The 27,302-nt window shown below is 39.8% G+C and overlaps 1 protein-coding gene, 1 long non-coding RNA gene and 1 other non-coding gene across 4 annotated transcripts in view; 2 read left to right on the top strand and 1 right to left on the bottom strand.

Annotated features, from left to right (window-relative positions):
- LOC126469670 (ER degradation-enhancing alpha-mannosidase-like protein 1) overlaps positions 1-27,302 on the top strand; it is a 201,057-nt gene that overhangs the window by 155,090 nt on the left and 18,665 nt on the right. For both annotated transcript variants that reach the window (XM_050096819.1, XM_050096820.1), the window contains exons 7-8: positions 7,894-8,064; positions 20,010-20,180. In XM_050096819.1, the coding sequence (XP_049952776.1) occupies positions 7,894-8,064; positions 20,010-20,180 (342 nt within the window). The remainder of the gene's footprint in view (positions 1-7,893; positions 8,065-20,009; positions 20,181-27,302) is intronic.
- On the top strand, positions 10,839-10,913 carry Trnat-ugu (transfer RNA threonine (anticodon UGU)). Its single transcript has one exon. It is a non-coding gene; the product is annotated as a tRNA-Thr (tRNA).
- LOC126469672 (uncharacterized) overlaps positions 18,008-27,302 on the bottom strand; it is a 47,956-nt gene continuing 38,661 nt past the window's right edge. The window contains exon 3 of the long non-coding RNA XR_007586044.1: positions 18,008-18,261. This is a non-coding gene — a long non-coding RNA (uncharacterized LOC126469672). The remainder of the gene's footprint in view (positions 18,262-27,302) is intronic.

Genomic DNA, 27,302 nt, shown 5'->3' with positions numbered 1-27,302 from the left:
TGCCGTGTACGGACCAAGAGTTACGAGTGAAGGAGTTGTCCGTGGATGGGTACGTTTATTTAAAAGTGGACGAGAAAACGTTCATGATGAAGAGAGGAGTGGTAGACCATCATTGGTGACTGACGAACTCGTTCAGACAGTTGATGCAAAAGTTCGTGAAAATCGACGTTTCTCAATGTCGGAGTTGTCTACTGGTTTTCCACAGATTTCTAAGACTCTCTTGTACGAGATAGTGACAGCAAGATTGGGTTACCGTAAGTTCTGTGCACGATGGGTGCCCAAAATTCTTACCGACCACCACAAAACTCAAAGAATGGCCTCTGCATTAGACTTTCTGTCACGTTATGAGGACGAAGGAGAACCATTGTTAAACAGAATCATGACCGGTGACGAAACCTGGATTAAGTACGTGAACCCTGAGACAAAAGAACAATCAAAGATGTGGGCACATTCAAATTCGCCTACCAAACCAAGAAAAGCCTCGCAAGATTTTTCTGCCAGAAAACTGATGGCAACGGTGTTTTGGGATGCCAAAGGGGTGTTGTTGGTTGAATTCATGGAACGTGGTACGACCATTAATAAAGACGTGTACTGTGAAACAATAAAAAAGTTACGACGGGCTATACAGAACAAACACCGTGGTATGCTGACTTCCGGTATCGTTTTTTTGCACGATAACGCCCGTCCTCACTCTGCTCGCAGAACAACGGCCCTTCTTGAGTCCTTCAAGTGGGACGTTATCAACCATCCACCTTACAGCCCAGACCTGGTGCCAAGTGATTATCACCTCTTCATGCATTTGAAGAAATGGCTCGGGTCACAGCGGTTTGATGACGACGAAGAGCTCAAAGATGCGGTCACAGGCTGGCTCCAGGCACAAGCGGGTGATTTTTATGCAGAAGGAATTTCAAAGCTTGTGAAGAGATACGATAAGTGCCTCAATCGCTATGGAGACTATGTAGAAAAATAGTGCAAAGATGTAGTTGTAAGATGTATATATTAAAATATTTTTATTTAACTTGGTGTATTTTTTTAAATCAACCGGAGGTTACTTTCTGAACGGCCCTCGTATATAATAGAGGGAAACATTCCACGTGGGAAAAATATATCTAAAAACAAAGATGATGAGACTTACCAAACAAAAGCGCTGGCAGGTCGAGAGACACACAAACATACACACAAAATTCTAGCTTTCGCAACCAACGGTTACTTCGTCAGGAAAGAGGGAAGGAGAGGGAAAGACGAAAGGATGTGGGTTTTAAGGGAGAGGGTAAGGAGTCATTCCAATCCCGGGAGCGGAAAGACTTACTTTAGGGGGAAAAAAGGACGGGTATACACTCACGCACACACTCACACACATATCCATCCGCACATACACAGACACAAGGCCTTTACAAATGTCTGCTTGTGTCTGCGTATGTGCGGATGGATATGTGTGTGTGTGCGAGTGTATACCCGTCCTTTTTTCCCCCTAAGGTAAGTCTTTCCGCTCCCGGGATTGGAATGACTCCTTACCCTCTCCCTTAAAACCCACATCCTTTCGTCTTTCCCTCTCCTTCCCTCTTTCCTGACGAAGCAACCGTTGGTTGCGAAAGCTAGAATTTTGTGTGTATGTTTGTATACACACACACACACAATAAGGGGTATGAGATAATGTGACTGCATGGGTGGTAGTGAGTGAGGTTGGAAGAGTGTGTGTGCAATTTTATTTAAAGTTTACTGTTATTTATTTTATAACATTTTCGAGGTTTTAATTAAATTTTTAATTAAATTTGTTTCTACAGATTTTTTTAAGGGTGTTGATAACCTCACCATTGAGCACCCATAACTCTCTCTCTCTCTCTCTCTCTCTCTCTCTCTCTCTCTCTCTCTCTCTCTCTCTCTCTCAGAGAACAAAGTCAGGACTTCCTGTGTTTGTGAAGACTGATGGTCTTGCCTGCACTGATTCCGTGAACTGGGCAGTTGGTCTGAATGAGGGATAACTACTTATGACTGACTTTAAGGAATTAATACACCAAGTCATATTAATCAATATAATCATTTTTTAAAAGTTGGATTCTGAAACACTTCTCGAATTTTTACCACACACAATTTGCATTAGATTTTTCTGGCCCCGGATAACTTCAAATCTGCTTTAGATGTTACCCCAAAATGGAATGAAAATAAGCAAAGTATGTCAGCTTTTGTTTTTAATTTTTACATCACCTAATTCGTACAACATTCATAGTACAAACAAATACAGTCTATAGTGTCTCTCTCTCTCTCTCTCTCTCTCTCTCTCTCTCTCTCTCTCTCTCTCTCTCAGAGAGAGAGAGAGAGAGAGAGAGAGACACTATAGACTGTATTTGTTTGTACTATGAATGTTGTACGAATTAGGTGATGTAAAAATTAAAAACAAAAGCTGACATACTTTGCTTATTTTCATTCCATTTTGGGGTAACATCTAAAGCAGATTTGAAGTTATCCGGGGCCAGAAAAATCTAATGCAAATTGTGTGTGGTAAAAATTCGAGAAGTGTTTCAGAATCCAACTTTTAAAAAATGATTATATTGATTAATATGACTTGGTGTATTAATTCCTTAAAGTCAGTCATAAGTAGTTATCCCTCATTCAGACCAACTGCCCAGTTCACGGAATCAGTGCAGGCAAGACCATCAGTCTTCACAAACACAGGAAGTCCTGACTTTGTTCTGAACAGTGTTCATTATTCAGGAACACACATTTTGAATGAGTTTCCAGCAACCGTAAAATGTTTTAGCTACTAATAAAGGACATTTTAAAAGAAGCATAATGTATTTATTGGTGGCATACTCCTTCCACTTCATTGATGAATTTCTTAGCAGAACCAACTGATGTAGGTATTATTAACTATGTCTCACATAAACACTATGTAACACATGACTTTGGCACAGCTTCAGTAATGCGATCTATGTAAGTCAGCCTTTCAAATTGTTCTTGTTATTGAACATGGTTGACTGCAATAGCCTTTTTAATAACATGTAAACAAATAAATGTATTTAAAAAGATTGCCCCCCCCCCCCCCCCCCACACACACACACACCTACACCTTTGACCAACGTCTCAATGTATGTGGAAGAAATGTTACTATATTAGTTTTTTTGTAAATATTAATTATGTATTTTTGTTTTTATGACATATTCACATCCTTGATCTCATTATGGTTGTATGGAATGAACATTGTATCTCACAAGATCTGACCTTATAACTCACTGTGTACTGTAAAGTGTTTTTGTTATGGTTCATTAGAACGGTGATAGTTTCATACTGTCCATTCACACACGTCTGTATCCAGGGTTGCTAATGCACAGTAATGTGATAGTGCTAAAGCTGGAGAGAACTTATTAAAATGCCATTGCTGTTAGCTGTGTTTCCACTAGATGGCTGCCCAGAAGAGGAAAAAGTGATAGTGTTCAGTTTCTCATAGCCACATTGTGTGCCAGTATCCAAGTTTAAATCTCAACCATCATGACATTGTTATGTGAATTCAAGACACGTGTCACGAGTGACATATATCGGTTGTTTGATGTGGAGATATTATGCCAGGCAGACTCCATAATAGTCTTCCAAAGGTATAGACTCTGTGCTGGCTCAGGATATAGGCCTCAAGTCTCTCTTGGATCATAAATGACAAAAAAATTACACGCCCACACTATGATCATTTGTCACTGTCATTTACACTAATCGTTCACTCTTAAAACACAACTTTCTTCCAAAGGAAGAATGACCTTTGTAGTTTCCAGTTAGTTTGGAAGAAAGAAATCAATAAGTTGGCATATTTTTAACATTTTCATTCAGTAATGTAATATGCTTCCCCATGAGCTGTGGACCTTATCAGTGGGGTGGCTTGTGTGCCTCAGCAATAGATAGCAAACATATGGTTCCTGAAGAGGGGCAGCAGTCTTTTCAGTAATTGTGGGGCAACAGTCTGGTCATTTGACTGATCTGGTCATGTAATATCAACCAAAATGGCCTTGCTATGCTGGTACTGTGAACAGCTGAAAGCAAGGGGAAGATATAGCCATAATTTTTCCTGAGGGCATGCAGCTCTACTACTGTATGACCAAATGATAATGGCATCCCCTTGGGTAAAATATTCTGAAGGTAAAATAGCCCCCCTTCAGATCTCTGGGCAGGGACTACTCAGGAGGATGTCGTCATCAGAAGAAAATAAACTGACAGTTGACAGATTTGAACATCGAATGTTGATCCCTAAATCGAGCAGGTAGGTTAGAAAATTTAAAAAGGAAAGTACATGGGTTGAAGTTAGATGTAGTGGGAATTAGTGAAGTTTAGTGGCAGGAGGAACAGGACTTCCAGTCAGGTGAATACAGGGCTATAAATATGAAGTCAGATAGTGGTAATGCAGGAGTGGGTTTAATAATGAATAAGAAAATAGGAATGCAGGTAAGCTACTATGAACGGCACAGTGAATGCATTATCATAGCACAGATAGGCATTAAACCCATGCCTACCACAGTAGTAAAAGTTTATATGCCAGCTAGCTCCACAGATGATGAAGAAATTGAGAAAATATATGATGAGATAAAAGAAATTATCCAGCTAGTTTAGAGAGACAAAATTTTAATTGTGTTATAGGACTGGCATTAGATAGGAGGAAAAGGAAGAGATGGAAAAATAGTAGGTGAATGTGGACTGGGGAAAAGAAATGAAAGAGGAAGCCACCTGGTAGAATTTTGCACAGAGCATAATTTAATCATCATTAACACTGGGTTTAAGAATCGAGGATTGTATATGTGGAAGAGACCTGGAGACACTGAAAGGTTTCAGATTGATTATGTAATCATACAACAGATATTTAGGAACCAGATTTTAAATTGTATGACACTTCGAGGGTCTGATTTGGAATTTGGCCACTTTTTTTATATGAACTGTAGATTTAAACTGAAGAAGTTGAGAAAAAGGTAGGAAATTAAGGACATAAGATCTGGATAAGTTGAAAGAACCAGACGTTGTTGAGAGTTTCAGAGGAAGCATTAGGCATCAGTTGACTAGAGCAGGGGAAAGGAATACAATAAATGATGACTGGGTAGCTTTAAGAGTTGAAATAATGAAGGCAGCAGAGGATCAGATAGATAAAAAGACAAAGCCTAGTGGAAATCCTTAGATAACACAAGAGAAATTGATGAAATTATTTAATACAGAGATACTTAATTTAATTGATGAAAGGAGAAACTTTAAAAATAAAACAGGCATAAGGGAATACAAATATTTAAAAAATGAAGTTGACAGGTAGTGCAAAATGGTGAGTAGGAATGGCTAGAGAACAAATGTGAGGATTTAGAAATATATTTCACTGGGGAACTATGGCCCCCAGGTACCGTGATAAGTCATGGTGATTCATAGTCTCACACAACTGACCAGTTGCAGTGCACTTGTTGACGTGTCAACGTGAGGTAGGACAAAAGGAGCAGGGCATTATTGGTGAAGCTCTGTTATCAAACAACAGTGATGCTGCAGCTGCATCTACAGAATGTCGCCAGCTGAAAGGATTACAGAAGGGTCCTCTTTCTCCACATGCTGTGTGGAGCGTGATGAAGTTTGAATCAACTGGAGAATTAGGTTTCACTCCAGGAAGAGGCCAACGACCAGTTGCACCACATGTGGTTGATGAAATCGCTGGTGCTATGGCGGATGATGCTGTGCACAATTCCCGATCATCAGGCAGTGCACGTGCTGTGTCGTGACAGTTGAGCATCCCGTGGTCCACTGTACGGAAGGTGCTTTGAACCATTCTCAAATGGTATCCGTACAAGATCCATATTGTACAGCAGCATGCACCACAGGATGCACGACGACATGCTGACTTTGCTCTCCACTTTCTCGCAAGGTTTGGAGTTGACAAGGGCTGGCCCTGGACCATCCTGTAGACAGATGGGTCTTATTTTTCTCTGATGGGTGAGGTGAACACACAGAATTGCCGAATGTGGGGATCTTCATCTCCAGTCACTGTGCATGAAGTTCCTCTGTATGGTGAACATGTCACCATACGGTGTGGCTTCATGGCTACTTTCATCATTAACCCAGTCTTTTTTGAACAGGTTGGTGCTAAATGATCAGTGATGTGCAATGTGACTCGTAACGTTACTACCATATGCTTCGCCAGCATGTCATACCCACCCTACAAGAGAGACGCATTGAACTCTGTTGTTTTCATGCAGGATGGGGCCCCACCGCACATTGCTCATGAGGTTCACCTGTTTCTTTGAAACATATTTGGAAATGATAGAATCATCAGCCAACCGTTTCCAAATGCTTGGCTGCCACAGTCACTTGATCTCACTCCCTGTGATTTCTGGTTCTGGGGCTACCTGAAGGACAAGGTTTACCAGAGGTACATTTGCACATATGCTTATCTGAAGTGCACCATATCAAGAGAGGTAGCCAGCATGCCTATGGACATGCTTTGTTCTGCTGTGGAGAATGCAATCCTGGGCTTTCAGACCCTTCTGGACACTGATGGGCGCCATATTGAGCCTCTTTTGTAGCAGTAATGGTACCAGTATGTAATGGTATGATGTACTGTAGCAACACACTAAGTGTTTCAATTGAATAAATTCTGCATTATTTCTCATCCCCATATCCTTGAAATTAATGCTGTCAAGTTTGCTACTCGTATGGTAATTAATTTCCGTGTTATAATGTGTTAAATAGGAAAAGTTTAATTATAACCATCCGGTACAATGCAATATCATCCTTGCTGATTTTGGCTGTGAAAGCATACTTACAATTTTTCCATCAATTGTTGTGTGGATTTATATGCTGCGAAAACCACACTTGACCACATCTGCTATTTTTACTTTGTATCTAAGGGTGATGCCAGGTGTACTTCCTTAAACCTCACATAAGCAATTTCTCTCTTCTTTCTCTCTTTCTTTCTTACTTCATTTATTTTTCTTCTGTGTGTGCTAAAATCAACCCCCAAAATACATTTACTCTCATGGGTGGGTAGTTATTAAGGATCTGCCACAATTTGAAATAAGGGTGGCTTTCAGAAGTACAAAATTGGCGTCCATTATTTACAACTTAAACTTGCTTCTGTGTAGGGGAGAGTGCAGTATGCAGCCATAGAAAGAGTTGACAGCTTCCCTTGTGAATTTAGAGGTAGAGAAAAAAGTTACAAAAGCATTTGAAACAAATTTTTTTTTCAGCAACTTTTTTTTTTTTACTCCACAAATTAAATTTTGAATAAACCTAGTTACTAAATTTAAATGTAGATTAAGATTACAGTGAAGGCCAGTCATGTAAGCAGTCAGTGTGCAGCTTACAGAGATGGGTAAATCAATTGACATGTTCCAAGACATAATGAGATATTGTAAATGTGATCCAAGACACATACAGATAGAAAGAACTAGCACAAACCACTGAGTGAGATGGTTAAGTGGAAAGATACAGGACTCTTATTTGGAAGGATGGCTGTTTATTTCCCTGTCCAGCCATGTAGAGTTAGGCTTTCCATCGTTTCTGTAATTTTCTTCAGGCAAATGCCAGACAGTTTTTTTTTAAAGTAAATGAACAATTTCCTTCCGTAATCTCCTTTCCTTCTTCAAGTGAACTGTACAAATAGCGCACTATGTCAGAGGTCAGTATGCCACAAATGACAAGACTCAGCATACTAGGGACATGTGAAAGCTTCTTACTTTTGTATGAAATAATCAAATAATATTACTGCCTTTACCTGGTGTAAGACAAGCAAATGAACTAGGCCTACAATCCATTATGACATTTATAATTATGTGTACCAGCAAGCACAGAATTTTGTGTAACTAGATATAGTCTCAATCCATTTACATTGACCCGAAAGTGTCTGTATACAACAGTCTTAACAGAGACTTTTTGTTTTTTGATTTCCAGGTGTTATATGGTGATGTGGAAGAAGCCATATGTTCACATGCATTGTATTATGCCATTTGGAAATTATATGGCGTTCTTCCAGAACGATGGAACTGGCAGCGTATGTCTGCTGATATGGCATTTTATCCTTTACGACCTGAATTAGTTGAGTCCACATACCTCCTCTACCAGGTAAATCCATGTTAAAATTGTTAACCTTGTGTCTCCAAAGAACATAGCTGTGTAACTGTATAATCCAAACAGATATACATGCTTCTAGTGTGACCTAGGCAGAGATGTACTCAAGCCTCTAGAAACAGAAATCTGTTATTTTGAAATGAAATGTATGCTAAGTACTTTAGTTTAATGAGTAGATAGAATCCACTTTGTTCACCTGATCAGAAAACAAAATATGTTGCCTCGGTCAAAGCCTTGCATATCTGAGCAAACCTAAAACAACTGGGTTTGTGCAGATGCCCCAGAGGTTGCCCCCCTAATCATTGATTTGCACCAACCTACACACACTTTGTCAATGAGGGTTTTGTAAAAAGGTATCTGCCACTCACACACCATGCAGTTACTTCAAGTTCCTTGCTCTCTTTATCACACAATGTTCCACTGTCACACTAAACTGTTTCTGAAGCATCCACAGAGTTCATGCTAATGAATGACAGGTAGTGCTGACCAGCCACCAGTTTGGAAAACCCATTGTACAACAAACACAGATTCAGACACTTGTAAGCCCCAAGAGGTGGCTGCCATTTGCTGTGTCCCAGGATGGACGCTGTGAGGTAGCAAAAATCTCTCTTCCTCATAGTTAATGTGGTATTTCAGCAAATTGCTGTTAAAAACAGGTGTAAATTCCACTGTTGCAATTTGCCTTAAGGCTATTTTGTACTGGTTTAGCTACAACATTGTGAAGAATGAAAACAAACCTGTACCCAGGAAGACAAAGAAAAGCAAGGAAATAATACAGTGTTGCATAAGTTGGGCAAAATATTCACACTCTGACAAGGAATTATGATAGTATGCAGTTACAACCTTCTGAAAGTACAACTTATAATTTTTTGTGTGCTCCAGTTATTTGTCACTCATTCTGCCCCATTGTAGCTGCCTAATGCCTGAGTCCAAAGTACTTTATGGTGAAGTGACAACTGGAGTATTCCTATTCACGGGATTTTGAAGGAGATGCTACTATTTAATGACACATTAATTCATTTCATTCATTTAAATTACGTTTGTGAATCACAACATAAAAATGTTCAAAGCAAAGAGATCTCTGGCACATGCTACAGGTTAGAAATCATGCACTTTGACACAATGAACAATGCATGTTACCAATGTCAAAACAGTAATTCACTCCACTATAGAATACTTCTCACTCAGGCATTAGGCAGCTGCAGTGGGGGTGGAGTGAGGGGCAAACATCCATTGCATGTTCAGGTTTAAAAGTTGCACTTTCAGTAGATTGTAAATGTGTACTATCAGAATTACAGCCAAAATTTTCGCACATGATTGATTTCTGGAGCCAATATCTTTAAAGTGTGCTTCCCCCCTCCCCCCCCCCCCCCCCTTGAAATATGAGAATATGTTGGTGATGTTTGCTTGTGACCGTCAGCAGTCATCAACCCAAGTACAAACAATAAACAAGTGTGAGCTTATCAATGTTCATTACAGAAACAACTTTTATGAAAAGAATAAAATTACATCAACTTCTCAAAACATCATGTTCTGAAACTGATCACAGAAATAGTATAATATTCACCAAAGTCACCAGTGTGCACAGTGAGTGAGGGAAAACCACAGACTTGCACTTTCCATCTTAAAAACCGGCAGGCAGCTAGAGCCTCAAAATCACCTGGGAAGAAACATCACGAGAACACTACGTATCCCGAATACCTAGGATCCCAAATACCTACTGACACGAATAAATAAATAAATAAATACCAGTGTGCAACACTGTGCAACTAGTCTCATTGGAATGAATTTGTAAGGTATTCATAGATCCAAGACATACGAAAGACTGGCCAAGCAAGTGAACAACATTTATGTAGTATGTTGTGCCAATATACAAGGGATTATCATCTCAAAAAGAGAGAAAAGTGAAATTAATTTTATATTTGTTTGTAGCTGCATGTCTTCTGTTCTAGTACACATTGAAATCTCAATGCCACAATACCGTAGCACACTGGTAGAAGAGGTAAAACACTACAGTGCAGCCAATTGAAGAGTGGAGTATCCTGCAGTAATTCACTGTGCCATTTTGTTTTGACTTCTGTTGTGGTGTGCTGTGATTTTGTGTCATGAGGCTTTCAGTATGTATCAGTATTGCAGAAAAGTGCCTACAAACAAACAAAAAAATTATTTGAGTAATTCTTTCTCCCCCCTTCTCACTGCCCACCTTACCTTCAGTGAACAGACAGATTTATCAGTCCAGTATTTTATGATACAGTAAATTTTAGATAAATATCTTACATCTTTTAATGAAGAATATGGTTGCATCTCCGTCCTGCCCCCCATTGTATATTTCACCCCTTCCTTTTCGCCTCTCCATCAGTAATTTGCAGAATGTTGTGGTAATTGTTAGTATTATTTTATCTTTCATATAATGAATGTTCATAGGAGCAATTCTACCTCACACATTTACTGCAGATAATTGTTGACAAATGTTGCTGCTCACCATGTTATTTTACTATATATGACGGTAGTATCTGTTCCCGAAAGAACAGTTACCGTGGATGACCATGCAGCTTTGCTAGAAATGAAATGATAATTAAATGGACACCCTAGCTGCAAACAGGCGTTTATGTACTTCATTGAGGACATGTTGAAAATGTGTGCCCCGACCGGGACTCGAACCCAGGATCTCCTGCTTACTACGAATGTAGTGGTGTGGACATGTTGGGAATGTGGATCCCACGGGGAGCGTGCAAGGGATAAGTCCCTGCAGACGCACTATCCTCTGTGCCCTCGGTGGCTCAGATGGATAGAGCGTCTACCATGTAAGCAGGAGATCCCGGGTTCGAGTCCCGGTCGGGGCACACATTTTCAACATGTCCCCAATGAAGTACATAAACGCCTGTTTGCAGCTAGGGTGTCCATTTAATTATCATGTTATTTTACCTCATTTATGGACTGCTGTTGTAGTATATTGGTGTTCTTTCAACAGCTTTCAAGATTTACATTCCTATATATTATAATGTTATATGGAAGTTCTTGTAGATGAGTTAGGTACACATTAAGTTCATATGTCCTGTTTGTTCAGTACATACACTGATCAGCCGGAACATTACGAATACCTACCTAATAGCCAGTTTGTCCACCTTTGGCATGGATAACACTGGCAATGCATTGTTGCATGGAAACAGTGAGGCCTTGATAGATCACTGGAGGGAGTTGGTACCACGTCTGCACACCCGAGTCACCTATTTCCCACGAATTCCGGAGAGGGGGTAGATGGGCTCTGATGCCACTTTCAATCACAGCCCAGATGTGTTTGATAGAATTCAGACCTAACAAGTTGGAGGACCAGCACATCAATTGGAACTCACCACTGTATTCCTCAAATGACTCCATCACACTCCTGGTCTTGTGACTGGTGCATTATCTTGTTGAAAAATGCCACTGCCAGAGGGAAACGTGATCGTCATGAAGGGGTGTAAGTTTCTGCAACCTGTGCACGATACTCCTTGGCCATCAAGGTGCCTTGCAGAAGCTCCAATGGACCCATGAATGCCCACGTGAATCTTCTTTAGAATGTAATGAAGCCACTGTCATCTTCTCTCCGTCCCGCAGTACAGCTGTCGAGGAGGTGTTCATCTGGAAGGGATTTGTGCCCTCCATTAGCATGATAAAGATGGTATCAGGATTCATTAGACTGTGCAATGCTTTGCCACCATGCCAATGTCCAGTACTGATGGTCGTGTGCCCATTTCAGTCGTAGTTGCCGATGTTGTGGTGTTAACATTGGCACATTCGTGGCTCGTCGGCTGCGGAGGCCCATCGCTAGGAATGTTCGCTGCACAGTGTGTTCACACACACTTAAACTCTGCCCAGTGTTAGTCTGATCTTAGTTCTGTCACAGTTCACTGCCTGTCCTGTTTTACCAGTCTGCCCAGCATACAATGCCGAACATCTGTAATGAGGGGTGGCTGCCTAACCCCATGACATCTAGACAGGTTTTCACTAGGTTTCACATGTGTTGAAGACACTCACCACAACACTCTTCGAACACCCAACAAGTCGTGCAGTTTCAGAAATTCTCGTGCTGAGCCCCTGGGCCGTCACAATCTGCCCTCAGTCATAGTCAGATAGATCACACACCTTCCCCATTCTACACATGGACGGCACGCTCACTGATATTACACGCACTGTGTGTGTGTGTGTGTGTGTGTGTGTGTGTGTGTGTGTGTGTGTCTGTCTGACTAGCAGTCATTCCTCACCAGGTGGTGCTGCTGTCGCAATGATCTGGCTGATCAGTGTATTACTTAGTTTTATTAATGTACGTTGTGATTTTTTGTGACATGTCTAATAATGTGAAATGTTCTTATTTTAGCATAGCTTTTATGTTCTGTGTTTCGATGTGAAGAGCATAAGTTGTTACTTTAACAAGCTGACAAAGAATTTTTGTTAAAGCACAGTTGTGTATCTTTGTTATGTCTGTGACATAGGATGTAAAGACATTGTAGCTGCTAGTTTCAGTCTGCCACATGTCCCAGACATATAAAACTCCATCTGGTACCAATAACACTGATCAACAAAACTGCTCCAAATTACCCAGTGGGAACAAAACCATGTAAGTGGATGCAGATTGGTAACAGGGAACTTAATGTATCACAATTTTCTTCTTTATCTTTTACGGTGATGGGACCTGTACAAAAGCTGTCACCATTTTACATATGGAAGATTTGGATTGTAGGAGGTACACTGAAATCTGTTCGGCGTTTTAGAAAAGATAAGCTTCTGGTCGGAGAATATAGGTTGCATTAAGTAATGCAGATCAAAAATGAAAACTGCTTGGCAGTTACCCAATTGGGATTGAATTGCACGACATTGTAATCTCTAGCAGGGTGTCGTTTCTTGCAGAGACTTGATGTTAGTGAATATAAGTGTTAAAGGATGAGTGGGAAGGGGATGGTTTGGTACATGTAAGGCACAGTATGAAGAGCGTCAATAATGAAAATGCGTTTGTATTAACCAGCTCTTCAGAATTACTAGAAGTGAGAATCTGTGTCCTTAGCTCAGCACAATTAAGTGCCTTTTGTGTGGATACAGCATCATTTCCTGCCATTCATGTCTCAAAAGCAGTCAACTTAAGCATGAAGATGGATATTGTTGTTCTGCCCCACAAGTCTCCATGAACTGCACAGGCAATCGTGCTCTGTGGAGTTGTGACTGCCTAGCATTCATTTATTTTTTTAAAAGTTGATGTTAGTGAATATAAGTGTTAAAGGATGAGTGGGAAGGGGATGGTTTGGTACATGTAAGGCACAGTATGAAGAGCGTCAATAATGAAAATGCGTTTGTATTAACCAGCTCTTCAGAATTACTAGAAGTGAGAATCTGTGTCCTTAGCTCAGCACAATTAAGTGCCTTTTGTGTGGATACAGCATCATTTCCTGCCATTCATGTCTCAAAAGCAGTCAACTTAAGCATGAAGATGGATATTGTTGTTCTGCCCCACAAGTCTCCATGAACTGCACAGGCAATCGTGCTCTGTGGAGTTGTGACTGCCTAGCATTCATTTATTTTTTTAAAAGTTGTAAGAAATTAAGATCTCAACACAAAATCTATATTAAGAAGAGGAAAAAATTTTTCCAAAAAATGACTCATTTGTAACAACATTTGCATAACAACCAGAAGCAGTGAAGAAGTGGCTGTATCCCAAGGCACTAGCAACACCATGCCTGTATGGACTGCCCAAAATAAATAAGGAACAGGCCTCTGCAGCCAATACTTGTCACCATTAATTCACACAATTACAGACAGCCAAATATCTGGCAACACTTCTTGCACCACCTGTGGAGCACTGTAGTCAAGGACATAAAGCTACAATGAGATAATGTGCTAAGAAGTTTTGACATTACCTCAACCTTTTGAACAGGCATTGACAACTGCACGCTTCAGTTGCAACAGTGTGTTCTATTAAGACGGACGGAGGGCCACGGTACGCACATAGGCTCCAGGGATTGCAAATCTCTACCTGGAACACTTTGAGAGGTGATGGCCCTTCAAACTGTTTGCCAAAGACATAAGCACTTCTGCTACGTTGACTGTACTTTGTGGTATGGCAGACAGGCACTGGATGCATTTATGGATCACCTTAACAGTATGTATCAAAATACTGCTCTCATTTGAAATAGAGGAGAGTGGATGTCCCCCTTTCTCGGCCACACTAATAAAGAATAAGACAGATAATGCACGAGGCCATCCAGTATGTAGGAGGAGGACCCACACAGACCTGTACCTGCAAGCACGTGCAAAAATGGGTGCAGTGAAGCACACAGTAGCAGGGCGTTGAAGAAGAGTAAAGATGCAGCAAACCAGGAAGAGGAAGAAGATACAGGACTCGCTTTCCTTCCGTACTTGGGACTGCTTTCAGCCAAAATTGCAAGGCAACTTGGAAAATCCGTCATAAAACTGTTTTCCACCTACCACCGAAGACATAAGAATGGCTCCGCTCTGCGAAAGACCCATTTAACCTCAACGTACTGGAGATTTACAGCATTGCCTGTGAATGTGGCCAACGAAACATTGGACAAATACAGTGCTGTATTTTGAGATGCTGTGAGGAGCACATCAGGCATCTGCAACAGGGACATCAGAGAAACTGGCAATAGCAGAGCACAGTGTCAAGGAAGACCACACCTTTGACTCCGAGAACACAGAGTATGGTAAGCTTCGAAGAATACTGACTGAGTGCAGCGTGGAGCACACCCAGCACCGTCCGTCTCGCAAGGCACAGCTGGAATGCCCAGACTGATATGCAAACGTGAACTGCTACCCCACCACAGCAACCCCAAGAATCGAAGAGCGAAAAAATTCGTCAGATCTGTGCCCGTCCAATCGTGCTGCACTGGTCTTGTTTGACAAATTTGATGACATTAAAAATATGGAAAGCATGGAGTGTTATGAGTGTTATTGTATTCCCATATCTGTAGAAAGACAGAGGCAAAAATAAAATAAAAAATCACTGAAAAGATGGCTCCCTTTTTACTGTGGAATGTAATTTGAGTTAAGATACCTGAGCAAGAGCTTTGACTTCACTTTGAAATGACGTGCTCAAATTTAATAAGAATGAGAAACAGTGAAAGGTGGGGTACCCATTTGTGTAGACATGTGTGCTACTCAATGTTTCTTCCCCTCAACACTTACAGTTAACTTCAACAGTGCAAGGTTCCATAAGGTGACAATTTCTATTTAGATGCACTTACTTTTGTTCTGTAAATGTTGGCTTCTTTTTCTGCTTTTATTTGCTTAAACACACACACACACACACTCACTCTCTCTCTCTCTCTCTCTCTCTCTCTCTCTCTCTCTCTCTCTCTCTCTCTCTCTCTCTTTGGAGTCCACTGATTGGATGATACACTGTAGAATATGCCATGTGGCCTGCTAATACATTTGTTTATACTAGAAATTATATCTGAAATTGAGTTAAAATTTCCTTACACATTCCAAAACTACTTCTGAAGTCAGTTACGTTGATAGACTTAATACAGCTGATCTTAAAATGTGATACATTCTCCTGTATGGTTAAAAATTGTTCAAAGCATCGTTGTACAATATTGTTGCTAAGCAGTGCAATTTACAATGCATATTTTTACATTTAATCAAAGAGACTCTCTTGGCCTATCACCACCACCACCACCACCACTTTTATGTTTGCAGCTGATGAAAAAGAGCAAATCTTATACTCAAGGTCGTATTTAAGCACAAGCAACATGTGCAACTGCACAGGGCAGCAGAATTTTGAGGGAGGGAGAGAGGGGCGGGGGGGGGGGGGGGGGAAGCAAAGTTACTTTTAAGTATAATTTTAATGTGCATTGTATCAGCATTCAGGCATTCAATAATTCACTGACAAAAAGTTGACAAATATTTCTACTTGCCATTAAACTCTTATTGTAATTGCAGTCCACCTGTATAACTTCTTCCTTGTATGAACTCATTAATTTCATAGGCTACAGTACAAGAAGCTCTCCACATAATCATGTAGCCTGAAAGATCTAATGTGTGGTGTGTTGTCCAATTCTTCATCGATTCAGGGTTATATTGGAGACTCACTTGCATATTTCTTGCTGAGCTTTAGACACCTTCTTCACTTCACAAGGAGTCAGCTGAAGAGAAACTTATGCAGATCAGAAATTTGGAATCAGTTTCACCTCCTTCAGCTGCTGAGAATCAAAAAAGGAAACTTCTGATTAAACCCAAGAGTTTCTTTGATGAATCATCTGACTCAGAACAACCACCCAAATGCCCTGGAGGAGGAGGAGGAGGATCAGATTGTGTTGAGATCTGGAGAAAAATGAAACTGTCATATTCTAAGATTACACAAAGTCTTCAGGATGAGTTACAGAAGAGAGTTAATGTTTACAGAGAATGTAACCTAAGAGGTTCATTTCTCTCGAATATCACTGAAGTAGAAGCTGTTAATATTTATGATGCTGTAGAGAAACTTACAGCCGTTTAAAATTCTGCCATAGAGTACAACTTTGGTGAAGAATGTATACATTTTAAAAGCTGTCTGTTGCCAATGACAAAAGATGATGGTGACAGGTTATCCTCTCCTTCATTTCTCTGTAGAATGTTGGTTAAAAATGGTGATTATTATCCAAATGTGTACATAACATTCAAGATTTACGACTGTACTCCAGGAACAAACTCTAGTGCTGAAAGGTCCTCTTCTGAGCTACATATGGACAGCAGAAAATAAAGAATGACTGGTCAGTCTTGGAGTATTAGCCATAGTATTGGGCATGTGACAGTCTGGATTTTGAGGAAGTGATAAATGAGTTTTCAGTTAAAAAAAGTGAAAAGGATGTCATTTTTCGAAATTTACTAAATTTTGTAAAAGTTCAGTTAAATGGTATTGTATCATCCATTTCAGACTGACTAAACATTTAAGTGAAGGTATTTTAGTAAAGGGTATTAAACTGTAGCGGTTTTCTTTGAATTTTTACCATATATTGTGTTCAAGTCCGATGTTTCTGCAGTATTTTTACAGTAAAAGGGGCTCCTGAACTGTGGTAGTTCTTTTATTATTTTTGAATGTTGAACTTGCACAAGTGCTTTGTGTTATATTATTTAAATTCTTCAGTACAGTTTCAAATTGAAATTAATGACTACATAGCTTTATTACTGGTTGTCCATAAACAAATATGTTGAGGAAGTGCGTGGGGGGGGGGGGGGGGGGTGTAAAATAAATTACTGCACAGGGGCACCACACACCCCAAATATGGCACTCCTTATAATTGTAGACAAGATGTACTACAGAACTACTGTTCTCTATCATTAAATTTATATGTAGTTAAATTTTAGAAAATATTTTGGTTTCAAACACAATGTACCTTGAATTAATTGACCTTCTCTGTGGTAACCAGTATTGATTCAAAAAGCCTCTTGGGTGGTGGTAAGTGATGATCGCATCATAGTGCTTGGCCAGCAATTGCTGAATACAGATTTATTGGATATGTGGTTCCTGGAGTATGTGGCCATTTAGTGTTGCCGATCTGGACTTAGTTTAAGAAGTACATGTGCTTCACCCACACCATTGGGGATAATTGTAGAATTTTGTGTGTCACAGAAAACATGAACCTTTACTTTACTACCTAGATCACGAGGAATATGGAAAAGACTATTAAAGAAAGAAAGCCTTCAAAGTCAGGAATATAGCAAAGATGGTAAGCCAAAACAGTTGTTAGCATACATCTGTAAAGAGCTCAGTAATGTAGGCTGTCATCCATTTGCATGAGCTAGTGCCTGTCCACATAGTGATGATTTTTGCAGACTACATACCAATGCATTTATTATTTCACACTTTCAAAAACCTCGATTTGGCACAATTTTTGTATGTCACTTCTTTATTGAAACATTACCAGTTTTAATCAAACAACAGACTGTCCTTGAGGACCTATATGTAGTGAAAAAGATCGTACTTAGAAACAGTGTGTTCAAAGTTCACAAACAAAAAACAATCATCATACAACCACCAAATATGCATTGTATAAGGATAACATTAATTACAGGTCATGTGACCAAACACAATATTTATATCAAAATCACCATTATCCTTTTACTGTATCAAAATTATAAAATGCAGGAAAGTAGTGGTATTACAAAACGCAAAATGCTGTCTGGTCAAAGCACAGGGCCAGTAGCATAATCTCTTGTATCCTGAAAAACAAAAAAAACAAAAACAAAAAAAATAAAAAAAATCAAAGAATATTGAAGTCAAGCTGAAGATTCTACTTGTGCATAAATTGACACTTATACAAGGTGTGTCTGTGACATCAACAGTAATCAAAAAATTTGAAAAGCACAGCACAGGAAGCTATGAAGAAGGAGCTACAGACAAATAACTAATGTGAATACAAAAATTTAATTATTTACAAAGTGTGACACCTGACTCACTACAGAGCTATACTTGAGGATATGACATATGAAAATATATTTTGATAAACATGAACTTATAAACAGAACAATATTTCATTGTTAAAATAAAGGAACAAAAATCACAGTTTATTTCAGTCTCTGTCTGTGAGAGTATTAGTACATAAACATGTTGTACTGTGTGTCATATTTAATAACGAGTTAAATAACATCACTAAAAGTTCAGTAAACAGTGTATCAAGTTCATAACTTCATATTCTACATACATTGTATGAATCTCATGAATTATCTTGAACCAGCATTTGGTTTTAAAATAGATTGGAATTAAAGATGAAGAAATGTATAGTAGCTTACCATGTAATAAGAGTAAGAACCTTCATGAATGTACAAGCAAGATAGCTATTCCATCATCCTGACAGTTAAGAATAATATTTGAAAACCAGCTACCAACATGTCATAAATTCTTTATTATCCCAGACAGTTAAAGTATCAAAAACAGTTAGTGTGATACTATTTATGATTGCAAAGTATATGGAGTCTAGTAGAGATAGTACTGAAGTACGACACCTGTTATTGTTTGCTGTATTAGCACACAAAGAAAATGATTGAACGTACCATATTGTCTTAAGGTTGACAGGATAATAGATTGTTCCACCTGTTCTCTAAAGTTCCCTGCTTGTTTGTGAAGGCATTCTGAAAGGATATAAACATCTACTATTTGCTTTGATTGAGCAATAAATTAACAGATATGAGTTAAACTTGAGCATGTTATGTGGATTAGTAGACTACCTCTTAGGGTAGTCTTACCTTGAGATACTAGAGTGGAATAATTTATACAAATCATAGAGGTTATTAAACACCTGTGGATTATTTTTTTGTCAGATTCCATTAAGAAATGTACATTAAAAACTATATAAGTTAATAATCGTTTGATAAACAGCCAACTTTCATGCAAATTTCCACATACAACTGATTGCCTACTGTGCATATATTGCAACAGCTAAAATACAGGTATTACAATTTGCTGTATTGATTCATAGGCAGATGCTTCTGTGATCTTGTGTATACATACTTACATTAATTAGAATTTATACTTATTTTTTGTGAATGTGATTTATTTTTATCTGTATTAGATCTGTAACTATTAATTTAATTAAATTATTTATGTAAAGTTTTATAAATGAATCTGTTACACATACTTAATATTGTTTGCCACAATGTATAATATACACAGGGGATACATTTGGCAGTTCAGTGTAGACTTCATAAAGATAACGGCAGCAGATTAGATAAGTAACATGCATATTTCTGACACTTTTTGTTACTGACAGTCCTTCATTGCATGGCTTGTAAATTTACTGAGTGTTTTCATTTATTGAATATCTCTTGCTCTGCTTTAAATAGGCTGTAGCTACTGAAAGAGATGTAGCATTATGATGATGATCATGAAGAGTAGCTATTCACTAGCTCTTTGATTTGTGTTTTATTCTGGTTGAAAATTTCAGTGTGTAATTTTTAATTTGCATCTATAGGCAACAAAGAATCCATTTTATTTGCATGTGGGCATGGAAATCTTACGAAGTCTCAACAATTATACACGTACAGAATGTGGTTATGCAACCATTCACAATGTTTTAGACAAGAGTCTTGAGGACCGGATGGAAAGTTTCTTTCTTAGTGAGACATGCAAATACTTGTATTTGGTGAGTAGTTTCTCTTCGTATTCTTTGTAAGTCTATGTACTAATAGAGTCAAATTTTTCAAGTTTCGTAGTGCTCAAATCTAACTAGAAGCATACAATTTTACCATTGACAGACCTAACCTCATAGACCTATGCAAGGAACAGTTGCTCTGTAGAAGCTGAGGGACTATTCCATGGCTGTGAAAGGTCATTTATGTGCTATAATTCAGAAAAAGTGCTGCATTGTGATAATTAATTATAACTCAGCTTTAAAGGTATCCAACATTACCTCATATACACAACTATGTATTTCTTTCCTGTGTTTTCCATTGTTGTTCTTATTAGATCTGAGAAGTCAATGGATACTGCAATGCAAAATTTTGTTATTTGAAAGTTTTTCAGGCAAAACAGTAAGAATTTGATAGTATGTTTTTGATATACCGTAAAATGGCCAGTGCTGTAAACAATCATAGGCATCAACCCTTTTTTACAGTTAAGAATTGTCTGTGTTCAGATCATTCCCTGCTACTACCAAGTGAGTTACAGGATATAATATGTGGTACATAGTCTTAATTGTACTGTAGAATGTGTTAAAAGACCTGTTACAAGATTACTGATATCAGTATGGAAACTCTGTGAGAAATCTGGTTATATAATCCACAACAGTGGAGGCACACAAAATGGTTTAAAAGTCCTGCACAGGGTAAGAGAAGGTAAATTACTTTATACCCTGACAGAAGTGGAAATATTTTCTGCCAAGAAGAAGAGAGAACCTGAACCACTACTCAATAAACAGGACAACTGCAAAATTAGTGCCGGCCGCGGTGGTCTCGCGGTTCTAGGCGCGCAGTCCGGAACCGCGCGACTGCTACGGTAGCTGGTTTGAATCCTGCCTCGGGCATGGATGTGTGTGATGTCCTTAGGTTAGTTAGGTTTAAGTAGTTCTAAGTTCTAGGGGACTGATGACCACAGCTGTTAAGTCCCATAATGCTCAGAGCCATTTGCAAAATTAGTAAGTTTTTATTCCACCTCCCAGAGTCTACTCAGTGAAAAGAATATGTTGGCCTTCAGGCTCAGTATCTAATCACAAGCAACAAAAAGAATGTCACATAGCAGCTTGCTAGGGGCATGCTGTCACTTTATCTCTGGGCAGTTGTGGATGCTGGAGTCAAACAAGCAAGTGCAGAAAGTATACATCCGTGCGTAGTAAGGAGTATCTTTTCATTCTGAAGCAGTCACAAGAATAGGAGGTGCACTTTATTGTTGATTAGCTGAGATTGATTTTTATTATGTTCTATGCACTTTTAACCTTACACGTCAATGCAGTGACTCATACAAACTCTTTGTAAAATCTCTGATTTTTTTGAAGTGGTGGCTTCACTGCTAGTTGTAAGTGATTCTATTAGTAGGTACCTTGTTTAGAGGTCACACATTAAAGTCACTAACCTAAGGTTTTGTCTTCTTGTAGGAATCTTGAAAATGGGTGTTTCATGTCTGAAACCATCTGTTCGTCAAATTTTGTTGCGCAAGTGAGTCTTCGTACAAACTATATTCTGACCACTTCCTATTGCTCTAACCACCCTTGCAAATATTACTGACCTAAAAGATGATTCCTAACAATTGCTGAAGGCATCACCTTACCATTACCTGCTTATTATGTGGAATTTGAACTTAACATACTATCCACTGTTGTTGTTATCTGTATTTTGTTGTTGTTCGCTTAATATAGCAGACTGCTTCATGACCATTTGGTACTGTTAACGTACATATGCAGTAAAAACAGAAAGTAAGTAAAATAAATGCTGGTATTACCTGAGACCGTATGAACATCTTCACTCTGTAAGCAACTGGATGTTTGTGATTTTGAGGCACCCTATTACTGGAGCACATCTTCCCCCAGAAGTAAATACAGACCATTTTATTTTAATTGAACTGGATACCTACTAGCAGAACCTTTTGTTTAACACTGGTAATAGCTGCACAGTGTGGCCTCACACGGTATGCAATCATCTGTGCAAACAACTACCTAAATTTTCTGTGACTTGTCAAAAGCATTCGATTTTGCAGCTCATAGTATTCTCTTAGATAAGCTACAATATTACATAGATCTCTTTGGTTTTCATCTTATTTAACTAAAAGGGTGCAGAGTGTCACAGTAAGAAACCCAGGGAATGTACCCTTTGAATTGTCATCTACATAATGGGAATAATCACTGCAGGTGTATTGCAGATACTGGTACACTGGGTCCCCTTCTGTTTTTGTTATATACGATTGATCTGCCATCAGATTTAAAAGAAGGTGAAATACCTATTTTTGTAAATGGTGCAAGTATTAGAAACAAGCCTAATGGAGGAACTGTTGTGCTTTGAAATGCAAATAAAATTTTCTCGAGGATTAATAACCCTATCTCTGCAAATGTGCTGTCACTGAACTTAGATAAAACACAGCATATGCAATTCTGTACTGCATAATGCCTGACCACACCATTAGAAATAATGCATGGGAGTAAATCAATAAATGAAGCAGAATATTCTAAATTCTTTATACTGAAAAGAACGTGATCTGGAAGCCCCATGTTGCAGATCTCAAAACTTCTAAGCTGTGCAACAATTGTGTTACAGATAATTACATATTTTAGAGATGAAACTGTCAAAAAGTTGATTTACTTCTATTTTCATTCACTTAATGTCTTACAACAGCATGTTTCTGGGTAACTTGTCATTGAGGAAACAAAATGTTTGTTGCTCAGAAATTTCTACTAAGAATAATGTGTGGTGTGTCCCTCCCTGCAGAACTTCTTATAACAGTTCAGCATACTAACAACAGTGTCACAGTACATTTACTCCCTTTTAAGTTCGTTGTCAGCAGTCAGTTACAGTTAGAAAACAATAGTAATATTAGTAAATATGATACTAGGAGAGAAATTACTTACCTTGTCGTTCACTTAGTTGTGGTGTAGCACAGAAAAGAGTAAGGTATTCAGCTGTAAAAGTCTTTGACCATGCACCCAGTGGTATAGGGATTTAGATAGATAATAGAATTAACTTCAAATGCAAACTGAAATTGTGTTTGGTTGACAATTTCAACTGCATGCTCAAATTTCAGAATCTATAGTGTGAGTGAGTGAATGGGAGGGAGGGAGACTCATGACTATCCCCCACATTAGAGCACAAATGGCTTTGCTGTGTCATCTATTACCATAATCCTAATACTCCATCCATGCCCACTGACCTGTGTTAAACAGTGCTCTACCACTCGCAGCAACCAGTATCGTCAATTGGAAAAGTTTAATCACATCCTCCAATATTTTTTAGTCTCCATCTCTTCAGCCCTGAAATGATAAATATCTTTTGCACTTCTCCCACAGTTTTATTCTTTCACCCACCCGTGTCCATTTATGTCATCCTTGCATCCAACACATGCGTGAAGGGAGAGTGATTATTTAGATACAACACCCACCAATGGGCCCCCCTGCATTGTTGGGGGCGCTAGATTAGACTCGCAGCCCTTCCTCGCCTGTTCGTAAGAGGCGACTAAGAGGAGTCTTTTTTTTTATTGCATCAAGGGTTTTTTTTATATATATATATATATATATATATATATATATATTTTCTTGTGACTGTTCTTCGGACTTTTGAACATTTTCACTCTTTTCACTTTTTTCTTCTCCTCTCACCTTTTTTGGCTCTTTAAATTCTGGTCCCCATTTCGGGTTTCACCTCCACTTTCCAAATTTTACTGAATTGCGGGCCGTTTGGGGAAAGATGCTTTACTGTGGTGCATTACCTCTCACTGTGCACTATTATCTTTTGCACCTACCAATCAAGTGGATCTACCTCTACACCTGAAATCCAGTGCAGAGTCAGCCTGCCATGGTGGGGTTGCCATTTACCTTCCCGGTGACAACACAAGGATTGCACTGGTGATGCCTGAGCTATGATCTCCCTGTGTCAACCAAGGGGTACCAGGACTCTGGGCAACAGCTACTGTTCCAGGTGGCCTTTACTTGGCGGGGTGTTGCCCACAGGGAAAGTCTCTGATTGGAGTGAGTGGCATCGGGGTGGATGATTAGTGGTGGCCATGGCAACACAGCAATCTCATCAGTCAGGAACAGTGATTTTAATACAGAAGTTTACAATTCTATGGCATTTCCATCATCGGCCTTGCCTCAAGACAAGAGCCAGGCAAGGGTAAATCAGTTGGGGAAGGTTTCGGCAATAGAGATGATCAAAATGGATCTGTGCTGACCAAAACATTGCATGCCAACCGATCACTGGCACTTCAGATGTGTATCAAGTTAGGAGATAAATCAGTCACCTTTTCTCCTCATAACAAGCTCAATAGAATTGAAGGTGTTATCTTCCATCGGGCCCCAATGCTACAAACTGGTGAACTGTGTACTAATCTAGCATGGCGTGGAGTCCATTTTGTTCACCGCATCCAGAAGGAGCTCGAGGATAATGGAGTGGACACGCGGTTTTATCCCAGGCTTCAACAACAACATTTTACCGAGAAGTTTGTCACGGTTTGTAGGTATGCTGTCAGGAATTACCTCCCTTCTCCGATGAGATGTTTTAAGTGTTGACTGTTCGGACACATGTCATCCTGCTGTTCTAATGAGGCTACCTCTAGGTGGACAGGCATCCCGTGAGGGCTGTCCTTGTGACCAACCCCCTCAATGTGTCAGCTGTCCGGAACTGCACCCTCGTTGTTGACCACTGTGCTCATTCTTAAAGATGGAGTAGAAAGTTCGAGAGTATGAAACGGGTGGCCTCTTGTCTTACCAGGATGCAAGGAAAAAGTGTAAAAGACTTCATCCGCCTAATATGGTCTCTAATTTAGCAACTGTCATGTCACAGTCCACACCTCGCATGATGACGAGGTCTCGTATGACATCTAGCCCTGTCGTATTCCGGGGCCTGCCGCACAGTTGGTGGAGGGAACATCAGCTCCCTCATTGGTTCACACACAATTGGTGCGACTAGAGGTGCCTAGTCATCCTCTGGCGTCAGGGATGAGGACACATGTCAAGGTGCCACCCCACCCCCAACTCCTGCGCAAGACAAAGATTTGCAACCACTGGCAGCGGGACAAAGAAAAGTAGTCCTCTTCACTCCTGGAAGATAAAATGAGCAAAATCTTCACAGAAATCTAAGTCTCAGAAGAATAAGAAAGATAAGGTACTTTCTGAGGCTTCAGATGTTCCTCTCCCCAACCCTGCAGCGGTTGAGCCTATGCACATGGGTGACGGATCATGCATTCGTGGACCATGACCTGGTAGCGAAGTAATCACATCCATCTTTTCCATTTGGCACTTTCTCAACCCTGACACCAATGCTCATTCAATGGAGCTGTAACTGTAACAGCCACTATTGCCATTTGAACAAAGTCTGTCATTTAATGGCTACTTACTCCATAACTGGCATAGCGCTTCAGGAAACATTGTTTACGGCAATACACCTCCCTGCTCAGAAAAGCTACAAACCTTACTGTATCAATCATGTTAACATTGAGTGAGTATCTGGTGGTATCTGTGCCCTCATATGCTCTGATATTTTCAGTGAGCAATTACCCCTTACAACTGTGCTAGAGGCCATGACTGTTAGTGTTGACCTGTCAGTTCGGTTGACAATATGTAATGTTTATTTACCCACAGACACTTTCCAATAGTTAGTGGCATGGCTCCCTGTCCCCTTCCTCTTATTGGGGGACTAATGCCCATAATTATCTGTGGGGCAGCAGCACTATGTCTCACAGAGACCAAGTCTAGAACACCTTGTTTAGAATTGAATGTCTGTCTACTCAACATTCGAACTACAACCCATATTGGTGTGACCCACAGAACAATTTCCGCGCTGACCAGTTGCAGTTGTAGCGGCGCATCGAAAGCTAAGTACTAATGAATTGTTTGTGTATAGTGGTTTATTTAGGAACTTTAGTAGTCTTCAACCGGTGTTCTTGGTGTTTTCTGGTGAAATAATTTCAGAAGAACCTTTTGGGAACTGTTTTCAGCTTCGTTACTGTGTCATTAGACGTTTGATTCTCTTTCTGTATTAGTCTTTTGTTATATTCACATTTGTTGTTTATTAATACTGTTAATAATAGTAGTTACTTCCCTTGTAGAGTAAGTTTGTGAGTATTGTAGCCAGGTTTTTAACATCTTCTTATTGTAGTAGCGGAACTTAGAAAAAGTAAAATTTTACCATGAGTGAGAAGTGTGGGCTTTGCCGTAGGTTCGTGAGTAGTGGATTGCGGTGTGAGACTTGTTCGAAGTATTTTCACTGGGGGGAATGCAGTGGGGAAGCCAGTGGGCATTCTGGTGAGATCCTCTCCTGGAACTGCAGGTTATGTAGCAAGAGTTAGTTGATAGAGGAGCAGGAGCGTAAGATCTGTGCCCTTCAGGTGCAGTTGAAAAACGCACAGGAGGAGCTAGATAGGATGAGGAGGGAGAAGGGGGTTGGGGAATGGGAGCTGGCTGTTGGCAAGAGATCTGCTAGGAGAAGAAGATTTTCAGATAATTTTACTATTGGTGTTTACAATAGATATGACCAACTGTCAGAGTCTAGTGGAGAGGAATCTCTAGTAGCTGTAGATGTAGGAAGTATGCAGCAGACCTCAGTAGTTACTGTGCCTAGAACAGTTGCAAAGTCGAAGAGGAAGAAGAAGGTTCTGCTGTTAGGTAGTTCTCATGGCAGAGGTGTAGGCCAGCAGTTGCAGGAAGTGCTGGGGAGTGAGTACCAGGTCACCAGCATTGTGAAGCCTAATGCAGGGTTGGCTCAGGTGACTGTTAACATAGGGGGGTTATGTAGGGATTTTACTAAAGAGGATCAGGTAGTGATTGTGGGTGGGGCTGGTAATAGTATTGATAGGGATGGAGAGTATAACATAGATGGTGACCTGGAAAAGATAGCCACTCAGACTGGCAACACGAATGTGCATTTCGTGGAACTGTTTCAGCGTCACGATCGGCCTCATCTTAATACAGCCGTCAGGCGTAATAACATGAGACTTGGGGGTGCGCTGATGACAGAAAGCATGGGTCACATTTCAGTGGTGTCGGTGGAGTCTATCAGCAGGATGGGTTTCACTAGACATGGGCTGCACCTCAACAGGTATGGGAAGGGGAGGTTGGCAAAGCTTATAG

The sequence above is a fragment of the Schistocerca serialis genome, chromosome 3 (genome assembly GCF_023864345.2).
Source record: "Schistocerca serialis cubense isolate TAMUIC-IGC-003099 chromosome 3, iqSchSeri2.2, whole genome shotgun sequence".
NCBI classification, from domain to species: Eukaryota; Metazoa; Arthropoda; class Insecta; order Orthoptera; family Acrididae; genus Schistocerca; species Schistocerca serialis.
The sequence above is the reverse complement of the archived record's forward strand: the minus strand, read 5'-3'. Positions and strand labels throughout refer to the sequence as shown.